The sequence below is a fragment of the Mus musculus genome, chromosome 10 (assembly GCF_000001635.26).
Source record: "Mus musculus strain C57BL/6J chromosome 10, GRCm38.p6 C57BL/6J".
In the NCBI taxonomy this organism is placed as follows: Eukaryota; Metazoa; Chordata; class Mammalia; order Rodentia; family Muridae; genus Mus; species Mus musculus.
The window spans coordinates 24,784,780-24,798,380 of NC_000076.6; the positions used below are offsets into that span (position 1 = coordinate 24,784,780).

A 13,601-nucleotide genomic window follows, 5' to 3' on the forward strand; every position below is an offset into this window, starting at 1 on the left:
GAAAGCTCACCGGCTTGAGAACGGTGTATGAACTCCACATGGGCATCTTCATAGCTTTGCCGTACCCACTGATGTAGTCCCTGTGGTAAAGGAGACAGTGGTCTCCGTTCTTCTGCATCACCCTGGGCCTCCCAAATGGCAAATTTGCTTTCACCGTTGCTGCAACTAAAATTGAATTCACATAAAACATTTGTGAAATTAGTAAAATTGGTAACCTCCACTGTCTGAGCATGTATCAGGCATTTGGAGTAACATTTTACAACAACCCTGGGAGATAGGTTATTATCTCATTATGCCCACCACAAAAGTACAGTTCAGATAAGTAACCAGGCCAACCCAGGTGCTAAGCAAAGATCTGTAGTCTGCCTCCTCCACAGCTTTACTATTAAGAGCTCTCAAGATATAGTTTAAAAGAAAAAAAGACTCAAGAGCAAAAGTGCATATTTTACAGGCTAAATAACTAAAGAAATATTAGAGTTTTATTAAAAAGTATGTCTGCTTTGGCCTTTCCTAAGTCATACTGAAACTCTGTCCCCCAGGGTGATGGTGCTTGGAGGGATGGCCTTTACGAGATAATTTAGGTCATGAAGTAAAACTCTAATAAACGGGATTTGAACCTTAGAGGTGAGACCCCAGAGAGATTTTTATTGATGTCTGCTCTGCGAGGTAAGAATGAGACAGCATGGAATCTGCTGGCGCCTTGATGTTGGACTCAGTTTCCAGAACTCTGTGAAGTCAACTTCTGTTGCAAAGTCACCCCTCTATCTGTCTGGGCAGGAGCTGATGGCTTCTAGCATCTGTCTACATAACTGTATATCTATGTATCTACCTACCAGCCCACCTACCTGTATCATCTATTTCTATTTATGTGCAAGTTGTTAATATAACTCAACCAAAACAGCTTGACAATATCATTCATATACATGTATATACATATATATGTATATATAATAAAGTATTTTATATATATATTTGAACTGAGCATATGCAAGCTTTTTTTCTTATCATTCATCCCCAAACAATGTCCTATAATCACTATTCTTACAACATTTATGTTATATTGGATATTATAAGTAATTTAAAAATAATTTAAAGTTTTTGGGAGACATAGATGCCACATGCACATACAACACCTATTTATATAAAGGACTCCAGCATCCTCAGATGTGGGGTATCTACAAGAGGTCCAAAAATAATCCTCTATACATATTAAGAATGCCTGGATCCCTATCTACAAAAGGTTCAACTGAAGCATTAGGAATTCAATACATAATGGTCCTAATAATGCAGGGAAACACTTGTAAATTCTCTCTACAGACTTTACAACTGCGCGAGGTGGGTCCAAGTACTTCGGATGGAGAGATGGAAGCACAGTGAAAGGAAATGACTGGGCCCAGGTTAGGCACAGGACAGCCACAGAGGTCAGGTACAAGCCCAGCACTTTAGTCTGTTCATATCTTCGACAGGGACTAGCAGATGCACCCCAGCATTGTAACCCTAAGCCTAAGCCTAAGCCTAACCCTAAGCCTACTCTGCTCTTAGAACTCTGGGTTTGCTTGCTTGTTCCTCCTTTATATTGCCCATAAAATCTACATTCAAGAGTCTTGAATTCAGTCTGGGAAATCCAAGGGTGGTGTTGTGTATTGTTAGCTCTCACCATCACATTACTACCGACTCACCCTCGCCTTCGCTAAGATTTAGCCTTTGGTTTGCTTGCTCTTCTAGACCAGGCGTCTAGAAAAGAGAGAGAAGAGAACTGATAAGTCAGTGTTAAAAACAAAACAAAACAAATCAGAGGGATTTCTGCCCCATTGTGTGTGTGTGTGTGTGTGTGTGTGTGTGTGTGTGTGTGTGTGTGTGTTTGCAGAGATATTGTTAATGGGAACAAGCATCTTGACCATAGCTGGAATTAAATTGGGATGATTGCATCCCAATGCATCTCAGACTTTTCTGTGAATATAGCTTCCATAAGGACTTGTTAAAATTCACATTCTGACTGAGCAAGTCTGGGGTATGGCCTGAAATTAATTATGCACATCTTTCTGACTGAGAAGAGATATATAAGCAGGTTCTAAGACCACATTTTGAACAGCAAGAGGCACGCTTTACAGAGAGGGATGCTGGGATTGTATTCAGATAGACTAGGCTTGAAAAACCTTGACTAGTATATCTGACTTCTCTTGGGCCCCTTCTATCTCCACAATGTGGAACAAGTCACCCATTTTATGTTATTCATGATTTTTTATGGCAGCTCTACTGAGGCTATCTGGAACAGAATGTAGGAACTCTCGATCGGAAGTTAAATGCAAAGAGAAGAACACCACAACCCTAGGAGGAGATTTTCCTGTGGACGTGAGACGCTTCACTGGACTTTCTGTCCTCTAAAGTCTTCACCCACAGCAGTAAGGAGCAATTCCTACATGTACCTCTTACACTGTAAGTTCCTCTTCTGAGTCTTTGCCCTTGTGTCTCTTCCTAGCAGTGAAACTTAACCTTTTCAAGAGTCTCCTGGGATCTGAAGCCGTCCTTCTGGACTCAGCCCAGGGCTCAATCTGTTAAAAGGACTGGCTCAGCACACACTGCCATTTTTGCAGTGTTCCCTTGCCTCCTGCTGACTCTATACCACTGCTCAACAAATGCCATGCAGCACACACCACTGCGTGTGCCTAAAACCTGATTATAATCCCTGCCGCTTTGTTCTAAGTAGCTGAGGATGCTCGTCTGATTTTACTGTAAGAAAGGGGTTTAAAAGGGAACTTGAAGAGCACCAAGATTACTATTTTGAATGGTTAAAGAAAGTTCAACACACACACTTACTCGAATAGTGTACACACCATAATCTCTCACTTCCTGATAAAGTTCAGAGAAACCATATGCAATTACTCAGTAAGTAAGATGGCGCCTTTACATTCTTGTAAAGACATGAAATTGTCACTCACATTCTGTAGTGCAGGGCATGAGCAGTCTAGTGGGTCTGTAGGCAGGGGAGTAGTAAAACCACAGTCAGCAGGCGTTGACAACTCTCCTGCATGTGATGGCTTGTAAAACGGTGTCTTCAGAAGATGATTCAGACTGCCATGAGTACCGTTGTTTGGTGCTGGTTCAATGTGCAGAAGATCTGTTAAAAAAAAAAAATTCCATATAGCTTGGAAATGGAAGGCATCAATGAATGCCTTTGTGGGATATGAATGACAAAACCACCCACACTGTAATGCCTGCTATCAATTCTGCCGCCTGTAGATTTGTTTCCAGATGTGACTTAGCTGAGTTTCATTTCCCAAAGTCCTCAGCCTCTTGTCTGTCTACACTGGAACCATCTCCATGATGAATCTGCATGAACTTCTATTTCTCTAGAGAAAAGCTACATTGCTTAAATGATCACCTTGCCACCTAAGCATGCCATGAGTGTCAAGTATTAAGATGCTATCCTCTTTGTTGTTTGTTGGCATTGTTCAGACAGGCCCTCACTATGTAGCCATGGCTGGCTTGGAATTGGTTGTATAGACCAGGGTGGCCTGGAACTCCAGAGATCCACCTGCCTCTACCTCCCTAGTGCTGGGATTAAAAGGCATAAACCACAATACTTGTAATTACAAAACCGTGTTCTTTGGGCTTGAGAGATGACTCGATGGTTAGAAGCATTTGTTGCTCTTGCAGAAGACCCTAATTTAATTTTCAGCATCCATGTCACTGCTGTCATTACACACACACACACACACACACACACACACACACACACGGCATAATAAAAACATTAAAGCAGTAAATTTTATTCTTTATTTACAGAACATTTTCTATTCTTCCTATAAAAACAAATTATATTAAATATTTAATAGGCATTATCTTTTTAGAAGCTCTGAATGATAGCAGGGTCATATGAAACTATGCCTAACTGACACTTTTTGCTGGAGAGGGACTCTTTCTCAGGTCTAGTGAGAAACTAGCTTTGGTGAGACAAATAAGGGCAAACCATCTTTCCCTGAGGCACTGGGCGGGCGCCTACTGTCAAATCTATTCAAATCTATTAAAAATCACTATTAGTGTTGATAATAAACCCTTCACTTTCGTTGAAATGAACAAAGAATTAGGGAGGAAGGGGCCACACAGCTCCGGGTTAGCAGTGTTGGACCATCTGTTGCCGTCCTTTCTGCCTTGAACATAAGAACTCAATCTGACAGCACTTATCTCAAACACTCTGCAGATGCCCTTCCTGCCAAAGACTGGAGCAGATTCCCTGGGCTCCTGAAGGCAGAGCCGCATCCAAGGCTGTTTGAAGATACTTCCTAATGGACTTTGTGTAGTCCCAACCCGCAGTCATCCACACCTGGGTCAGAGAGGCGCCACTTCCCTTGCTATCTACCAGGGAGAACTCCATGACTAACTAGGTCAACAATTGGTAAGATGCACAAGTCTCAAAAATTGTGATTGGTTCTAAGAGGTAAGAGGGTATGTCTGTGCTTGGTCCAAACAACCCGCAGGCAACGCAGAGAATGGGCTGGGAGATATCTTCCTGCACTACCTCCCCTGATGTTACAGATTCAGGCCCAATGGAAAGGCTTGGCTTGCATGAATGGTCTTGTAGATCTATTGTCAGAACTGACGGTTGAGCTCGTAACACAAAGAAAGTGGCTGCAGAGACAATGGCGGAGACAGTGAAAAATTCCAGAAGTGACAGGATGGAAGTGAGTAGTCCCCCCCACACACACAAGGCTGCAAGCACCTCAAGGCAGGGGAGAGCCGTCAAGAAAGAGAGCTGAAGAAGGCAGCGGCAGTGGTACCCTACCTCCTGAGTGGCCTCTCTAGCTGAGTCCTGGCAGAAGCAGCCGCCCTGAATAGTCTGCCCCCAACCAAGCTGAAGAAGCAACCTGGTCAGAGACGATTAAGGGTGGTGGAGACAGGAAAAGGAGCACGCGGAGAGAGAGTGGGCAAACAATACTGAAGAAAGAGAGACGGCTGTGTGGAGCCAGAGAAGAGAACATTGGGCCTTGGCCGCCAAGTGAGTTCCAGGGGGCTGTAGCATCTCACAAGCTAGGGTCTCAAACCACGCCTGGTTGAGGACTGTAACATCCCTGTTGCCAAGGGCCATGAGGCTTAGTGCCCAAGGCCCGTGTGAGGACTGCAACACCAGAGGGCGCCACTCGCCTCTGTTTTGGCTTTGCTGCTGCTCTTCAAACTGTGGTAGAAACAGAAGCTCACTAGGAACCAGTGCTTGCCCAGCTGCTTCCTGCCTACCCAGAATTCCCATCTAGGTAGAGCAAGGGAACCCTCAGCTGCAGACAACTGACTGGCAGCATGGGAGAAACAAAGTTTGCTCGCTATAGGGCTCCCCATTAGAACAAAATGCACATCTCCTGGATGGAGCAAGACCTCGCCCAGTGCACAGACTTTGGACTACTGTCTCTCTCTGAGCTACCTCGATTCATTCCTAAAAGCTCTTTGTACCTTAAAGTCCCCAAGATACAGGTGGAGATATGAGCTGGAATCTGCTTTGTCTTCTCATGGCCAGTTTGAATGAACATGCTGCCCTCTACTGCCTTCTTCAACTTGATTTTTCTGTAGAGCATCCAGTATCACTAACCTTAGACTCCTGTGCAATAATATTGCTTAAGACCTCCGCGGGTCCTGTGATGGATTGTATATGCTTGGCCCGGGTGTGGCCTTGTTGAAGTAGGTGTGTCACTGTAGGTGTAGGTTTTAAGACCCTCATCCTAGCTGCCTGGAGGTTAGTGTTCTGCTAGTAGACTTCAGATGAAGATGTAGAACTCTCAGCTCTGCCTGCACCATGCCTGCCTGGACTCTGCCATGTTCCTGTCTTGATGATAATGGACTGGACCACTGAACCTGTAAGCCAGCTCCAATTAAATGTTGTCTTTTATAAGACTTGAACCGGTCATGGTGTCTGTTCACAGCAGTAAAACCCAAACTAAGACAGGTCCTATCCAATCTAACCATCTCAACAAGGCCAGACTCCCTGACAGAGGCCCAGCTATGAGAGTCAAGAATTTAAGTTGTTAAGACTGCAATAAATTATTTTTAAGGTTTTATTACATGTATGTATGTATGTATGTATGTATGTGTGTGTATATGTATGTATGTGTGTGTGTGTATATGTATGTATGTGTATGTGTATATGTATGTGTATATGTGTATATGTATGTATGTAGTATGCTTTTATGTACTGTGATGGAGGAGCGGTACCTGTGCCACATCATGCGTGTGAGGATCAGAGGACAATTTGTGGGAATCTGTTCTCAGTTTCTCTCCTTCTGCCATGTATGTTGCAGGACTGAACTTGCCACCACCTCCACCTGCTGAGATATCTGACCCCACCATCCTTCAAATAGGGGCTTTTTGCCAGCAGCAAGATGAAGAAAATCATAGTCTGCACACCTAACTGACAGTGAAATTGCAGCTTCCTCCCTGGATTCTCTAAGCAAATGATCTCTTGATATGGCAGACTAAAGCAAGTATATAGAAGACTTGGTTCCTACAACACTAGTTCTGTAAAGTTTTTTTTAACACTTAGTATAATAACAAGTTTCTATCTAAATAAGACTTTATTATCCCCCTTATTCTAGAAGACTTCTCTTCTCAATTATGTGAAAACACTTTTAAGCTGACTGTGTGTGTCTGTGTGTGCGCACACACATGCATGTACACATGTGCGTGTATGTGCAAATGTATGTGTGTGCGCTTGTGGAGAACAGAAAATGTTATCAGGTTTCTTCTTCAACATCTTTCAAACTTTTTTTTTTGAGACATCATCTCTCAATGAGGCTGAACCAATTGGCTAGACTGGCTGGCCGGTGAGCCCCAGAGACATGCCTGGTTCTGTTGCGTCAGCAACTGTAACAGAAGACTGTAGCACAGCTACTGATGGTCCCAACTCAGGTGTCTACGCTTGTGCAGTAAGCAACTTACTGGCTGAGCTAGCTCCTTGGACTTAGGTGTGCTCATTTTTTTAAAAAAAAGTTAGAATTGTCATTTTAATTTTCTAAGTTTCATTAAATTATTATATCTTGGTTTCCTAGAATACAAGGATTTATCATTATTAGTAAAACAAAAGGCATCACACGTGTGACTGGAGAACTCTGAATTAAACTTTTTTCTTATCTCTCTGCTTCCCATCTTCAATTTATCTCCAATTTCAACTTATAAGTCTACTGCAAACTCCACACCTTTGCTGTGAGTTGACTTAAACATACTCACCACACAGTAGATTATAGACTTCAATATTTTCAAATGGTTCAATAACAGTCTTCTCTATAAAGCTGGGTCCATGTGCCAAAAAGATTGCCTATGTGGTAAGAATTATATTATTATTAAAAGACATCTGAGCCGGGCATGTTTGCGCATGCCTTTAATCCCAGCACTCGGGAGGCAGAGGCAGGCAGATTTCTGAGTTTGAGGCCAGCCTGGTCTAGAGTGAGTTCCAGGACAGCCAGAGCTATACAGAGAAGCCCTGTCTTCAAAATACCAAAAAAAAAAAAAAGAAAGAAAAAAGAAGAGAAAAGAAAAGAAAAGAAAAGAAAAGAAAAGAAAAGAAAAGAAAAGAAAAGAAAAGAAAAGAAAAGAAAAGACATCTGGCTCACAAAGTTTAGGAAGAGACACACATTTCCATTCTGGGACAACCTCCCATTTGTTCCTTAGGCCTCTTTAAGAATTTCTTTTAGGAATAAGAAATGTGTCTTAAAACAGCCTCTACCTGTGACCTGCATCAATCGCCCTCAGCTGGGGTCCAAGATGTGTTTGCCTCTGTCTTAACAGAGTATGAGGGGAAATACTGATGCTTTGAGCATTGAACACTGGCTAAGTTCCTAACTCCTATTTTCTCTGGCACCTCTTCACTACTTACGGGATAAAGGGACCCGAGTGTTCGATTCATATTTAATTAATCAATTCTAACTTGACATTATTTAACAGATCTCGTCATTTAAGACTGCAGACAACTAAAGCAACAGAGTTCTTTTTGGTTAATGGTGTAACCAAAACAATTGATTTTTCAAAAGGCAGGGAAATCAGGTTGAAGAAACCACAAGGCTTTGCTCTGGAGGAAGAGTGTGAGCTTAGCTTTCTATCATGGCTCCTCTCCACCATCCCTTTCCTGGGCTCCAGAGCTCCACAAACCCCGCCTGTCCTTCCTCACTATCGATCGCCAACTTCTATGTCTCCTTGCTTGTCGCTGTTCTCTCCACGGCTTCCTCAAGTAGAGATGCCCTGCACCGAGTACCTGGTCCTTCCCTGTGTCTGTACTGAACCCCCAGCACAGAGCCTTGTCTGTGTCTATGCCTGAGACTTGAGCTTTCATTTCCAGCATAGGCTCTGAGCTGCCATTCGACATCTCTTGTTTCACATTTAATATACACTTCAGACTTGTGGGCCCAGCTATCCTCTGGCTTTCTCCTTCCAATTCACAGCAGCCGTAGTTGAACACCTTCGGGTAGCTTGCCAAGGCTCTTTTGTTCCCAAGAAAGGATGAACTGCAAACAAGGGCCTCTGAGTTGGCTATTTCTTCTGCATGGGACACTCATTCTTCCTCAAGATTGGAAAAATTAATTGTTGCACCTTCAAATCTCTGCTTAAATGTCACCCTGGAATTTCCAGTTCTTTCACACTAGTTAAACTTGCATAGCACCCTCAAAGGCACCTACCCCGAAGCCTCCCCAGCAGCTCCTTACACTGTCCTGCTTTTCCTCTGTGCCCCACAGCCCTCCTCTCCATGCCAAAGCATGTATGCCTGCTGCCGCACAGTCCTTTCCTCTCTCACTGTTGACTTGTTTCTGTTTAAAAGCTGCAGTAATTTACCTCCATGCTCTTGAACTCATTGTTGTAGCCATGTGTTCCTCCACCACAATTGGAACTCCCTTTGCTCCTGCAAAAAGACAGCATTGCTATACACTGGTCTGCACATGAGACGTGAGATGTTATTCTAAGTCAAGCTTTAGATTTAGATTATATACTGATATGTATATGTATATCTATTTACATGCTCAGATTCACAACCATTGATAAACAGAAAACCAAAGAGGAGGACAAAGAGAACGAGACCTTTAGCTTTTACAAGGAGAATTCAAAGATGGCAAAGAAAGAACACTAATGTGAACGATTCAAAGGTTTCACCTTCAGGGTAGGTGGAAACGGCTCAGCGGATAGAGGCACTTGCCACCTAGCCTGAACTCAGGTTAGTCACCAACTCCTGAAAACTGTCTTCTGCCTCCACAAACATGCCATGGCCTATGTGTCCATACACACATAGACAAAAACAAACAAAACATGAAATACAATAGACAGTTTGTAAGATTTCATCTTCAAACTCACTTTTGTCCATCAAGCTCAATATGATTGAGAATTCAGTAATTTAGTAATAAGGCTTTGGTACCTGGGGAAATAGTAATTCCTGATCTATAGCAGAGAAGTCTAGAAGAATAATAAAAAACCCATGATCAGGCTGGAGAGATGGCTCAAAGGTTAAGAGCACTGACTGCTCTTCCAGAGGTCCTGAGTTCAATTCCCAGCAACCACATGGTGGCTCACAACCATATGTAATGGGATCAGATGCCCTCTTCTAGTGTGTGTCTGAAGAGAGCAATAGTATAATGTACTCATATACATAAAATAAATAAATAAATAAATCTTTTTAAAAAGTATTTATTTTATGTATGTGAGTACACTCTAGCTGTACAGATGGTTGTGAGCCATCATGTAGTTGCTGGGAATTGAACTCAGGACTTCTGCTAACTCCAACACTGCTCACTCTGGGCCCTGTTTGCTCTGGCCCAAAGATTTATTTATTGTTATTATGTAAGTATACGCACGCACACACACACACACACACACACACACACATATATATAATATATAATACATATATGTCGCATAACTAATATCATCATCCCCGAACTCCACCACTTCCCTGTGACTGCCATAACACTGAATACACTCTTCAGAGAGCAGTTTCTGTCATGATTTCAAGGCAGTAGAACCCACGAGTGATGACTGGGGCCTGCTCCTCCCATCCCGGAATCTCTTCTCTACCCTTACGTGCTTTGCAACTGTGCAGAGCTAAAGAAGCCCATCTTATATTACACAGGGCTCTTAGCAAGAGACATTTCCCAGCAAAGAAAGTGAGCCCACTACTTCTTACTTAGCTAGCAGGACTTGATTTCTACTCCTGGAGCCTTGTATAGTTGTGCCCCACTGCCCATGGTCGATCTTCTGGGCACAACACTCCTCGGAGCCCTCCCTGAATCTTCTGAACCCACGTAAAGAGCCATGCTCCCAGAAGTGTTCCCTGACGACACTTGTGTGACCCATCATTTTTGTATCCTTGAATCCTGTACTTGGGTCTAACAGCAGTTATGCTAATTTTACCTGCCTCGTCACACACCTCAGGTGAGTGCTTACATACCCCTGTTTATCATTTCTAGTTCTTAGACAGGTACCGGTGGGTACTTGACAGCTACCATTGTAACAGAAAAAAAGCTGACACTCGTGCTCCCCAAAAGTCGCTTTAAAAAGTCCTCAGTTACTGTTGTAGAAATAATTTATTTATCACAATGTAGGGGTTCTCCCCTGCCTCTGATCATTCAGTTCCTGGATAAAAAAACCACACAACTGGATGAAAGGCAACCTATGTCCAAATGCATTGCACACCGCACACACACAGTCAATTACAAAGTTTACTAAACAAAGGAAAAGCACTTGATAGGCAAAAGATTAGGTTTTTTTTTTTCCCAACACGAATATTACCAATAAAGAAGTGCTGAGTTAGCAGGAAGAAGCCAAAGAAATGTCAGGGTCAGAGAAGTTCACCCCTAACAACAGGGGATTCGGGGGTGGGGTGGGGGAGAGCTTAAGGAGCTCTCAGCCAGAGGTGTCTGCTGGGAGCCTATGGGGAGACACAAACCTGAAAGCCAGCCATTGCCGATCCACCATGAGATGAGCTTTGTCAATTCTGACATTTTTGGCGTAGTGCAGTCGTTTCGGCAAATCAGGGGTCAAGTAGGGTTTAAAGTGTTGGTCAGGTTTTCGACACTGAAAAAAAACATACAAGCATTTCTCCCACGGCACATCAAATACGCAGACTGCCTTTTAATATTTCAACATAAGGCAAGCACTTAAGCAAGTGTTAGAAGTAAGTGGACTCGGGCAGGAGCAGTGAAGGCTCAGCGGTGACGCGCACTGGCTGTGCCTGCCAAGGACCTGGGTTCAGTTCCCAGCTCCCGCATGGTGGCTCACAACCACCTATAACTCCATTCCAGGGGATCCCATACCCTCTTGTGGCTTCCTCAGGATCCTGCAAGCGCATGCGCAATCAACCCATTCAGGAACACATGCACATTAATTAAAAATAAGTCAATAAAATTTCAAAATAAGTAGCTTTAAGATTAGCTAATTAACTAGCAGTATTACCCTATTATCCACATGACCAAATATAGTAATCATAGTTATCATTACTACAGTCATTATGACAAAACTTAAATATTGATTGTTTGAGGTCTCTTTTATGTTTGTATTCATGGGTATTTATCTGAAATCTCCACAAATTTCTCCTCCCTTTTTTTAACTGGAAAATGAGGTATGTAGATTTAAAGTGAGATTTATATATTTTAGTAGACATATAAAATAGATTTATATATGTTAGTAGATATGGACACATATACAAATTAGTTTAATTATACCAAAAATTTAATCAAAAAGGTTGTCTAACCTTAAGCAGATTGAGTATATATATATATATATATATATATATATATATTCCTCTATTTGTGAAGAGTTCATGGATTCATCAAAAATAAGTAAAATTTTATGCAAAAAATTTCAATAATTGCTATTTTAAAACTTTAAAAGTGAAAACCACACTAGTATCTATTCGTGTAAAATAAAAATGAAGAGATGAGGAATAGTTACAAAGGAACTTTCATAAACTCAGGAGAAATAAAACGGGAGAAAATAAACATAAGCGAGAATGTGAGAACATGAAAATTCCTCTCAGTTTTGTTCTCACAGACGTCAAGCCCTAATACCCCATCTTTATGAGCATGCTTGTGTCACTATTCCCTGGTTGGTAGTGTGCAGAGAAAAATGAGGAACTTTGAGGTTTAACATAGAAACAAACTTTAAAAGAAATATCAGAATGGGAGAGTGAGGAGAAATCATCGACGAAAGAGGAGAGGAAGTGTCTATGGAACACTTCTGCCACTTTTTATTCACGCGTTTCCTCCGTGTGCAGCTGAGGCAGATCAAGAGAACCCTGGGATTAGCGTGCCTGCTTCAGAGGAAGCAAGGGCTTATTGTGTTTGAGACTTTGGTGCGAAGCCATCAGATCTAAGGTTTAAATGTGTCTCTCATCATCGTTAGCATTCTGTGGAGGCTCCAGTCCAATTCTGGCTGAGACTGCACTACTACATTTTCCCAGGGAATAGGGACCACTTGGAGAAAGCAGTCCTTTCTTCGTTCCCAGGCTGTGCAGCTCCACCCTCAGCCTGAAACGCAGCCTGCAGTGTGATGCTGTGGACAGGGAGTCTTGGCCAAAAGAACTTCAGCTGCGTACAACTCTTTAAGTGATGGAACACAGACAGTAAGTGGATTTTTGAGAGTCCAGGTGAAATTTTTTAGTGTGCCTCCCTGTGTGAACACAGCACGCATGCAGTTCACCAGTTCACCAGTAGGGGGAGAGGTTGCTTACACGTGAAGGATTTCAGTGCTAGCATCTCATTGAATTTACAATAGGTTCCGGGTGACATTGACCACTGTGTTTCTTTATCCTGATAGTTTGCTCCATCTTCCAGGGTTTGTTTTTTTTTCTGACTTCTGGCCACCCATACTTACAACAATTTAGTGTCATTCCTAGCAATAATAAACTCATAAATTCTAAGCAATAGGAATATATTTGCCACTGTACTTTAAATACAATATTAATACATTAATAGATCTTAAACATAGAAATATGTCGTAAAATGTTCTAAAATGGACTTACACTGAGGTTCCTGACAATCTCTTCAGAATTAACTGTTTCAAAACAAAAAGACAAATCACATTACACATAAATCACACCAAAAAAAAAAGTGCATAGTTATAGCAGCTTTGACCCACACGTTTATTTACCAATAATTGTCATCTTGAATAATTGAATAAAAATTATTTAAGTCAGGAAATTACTTTAGAATTAGAGCCTGGAATACAGTATAGTTTTTGCCCAGCAGTTTGAGAGAGCAGCACAGAGCATGTATTCTGAAACTCGGGATGTCTCAAGAGCTTCTGTGTGGTTTCTCCAAAAAGCCAAAAAGGAGGCTATGGTCTCAACATGCTCTCGGAATGTGGTAGCATCGGCTACTTTTTCAACGTTTCCTCCTTTCTCCTTCATACTTACATGTAAAGAAGTCCTGAGGTATATTACGAGTCCTGATTCGAGGAGCAGGTCCTTGATACATATAGAAGTTTATTTTAGGAAAATAATCTGTCATGTATTCCACTCTATCACAGGAGGTCTGGTCCATTCCTGAATAAAAATAAAATAAAATAAAATAAAGTAAAAACCTCGTTGGATGTAGATAAAGGATAACATTTGGTATTGTCAGATATTTTATGTTACACATCTC

The 13,601-nt window shown here is 42.0% G+C and overlaps 1 protein-coding gene across 1 annotated transcript in view; it reads right to left on the reverse strand.

Moving 5' to 3' along the window:
- Enpp3 (ectonucleotide pyrophosphatase/phosphodiesterase 3) overlaps positions 1–13,601 on the reverse strand; it is a 62,382-nt gene that overhangs the window by 10,966 nt on the left and 37,815 nt on the right. The window contains exons 13-20 of the mRNA NM_134005.2: positions 13,373–13,501; positions 12,980–13,011; positions 10,907–11,034; positions 8,806–8,872; positions 7,210–7,297; positions 2,940–3,118; positions 1,680–1,734; positions 11–165 (exon numbers count right to left, since the gene is read on the reverse strand). Of these exons, the coding sequence (NP_598766.2) occupies positions 11–165; positions 1,680–1,734; positions 2,940–3,118; positions 7,210–7,297; positions 8,806–8,872; positions 10,907–11,034; positions 12,980–13,011; positions 13,373–13,501 (833 nt within the window). The remainder of the gene's footprint in view (positions 1–10; positions 166–1,679; positions 1,735–2,939; positions 3,119–7,209; positions 7,298–8,805; positions 8,873–10,906; positions 11,035–12,979; positions 13,012–13,372; positions 13,502–13,601) is intronic.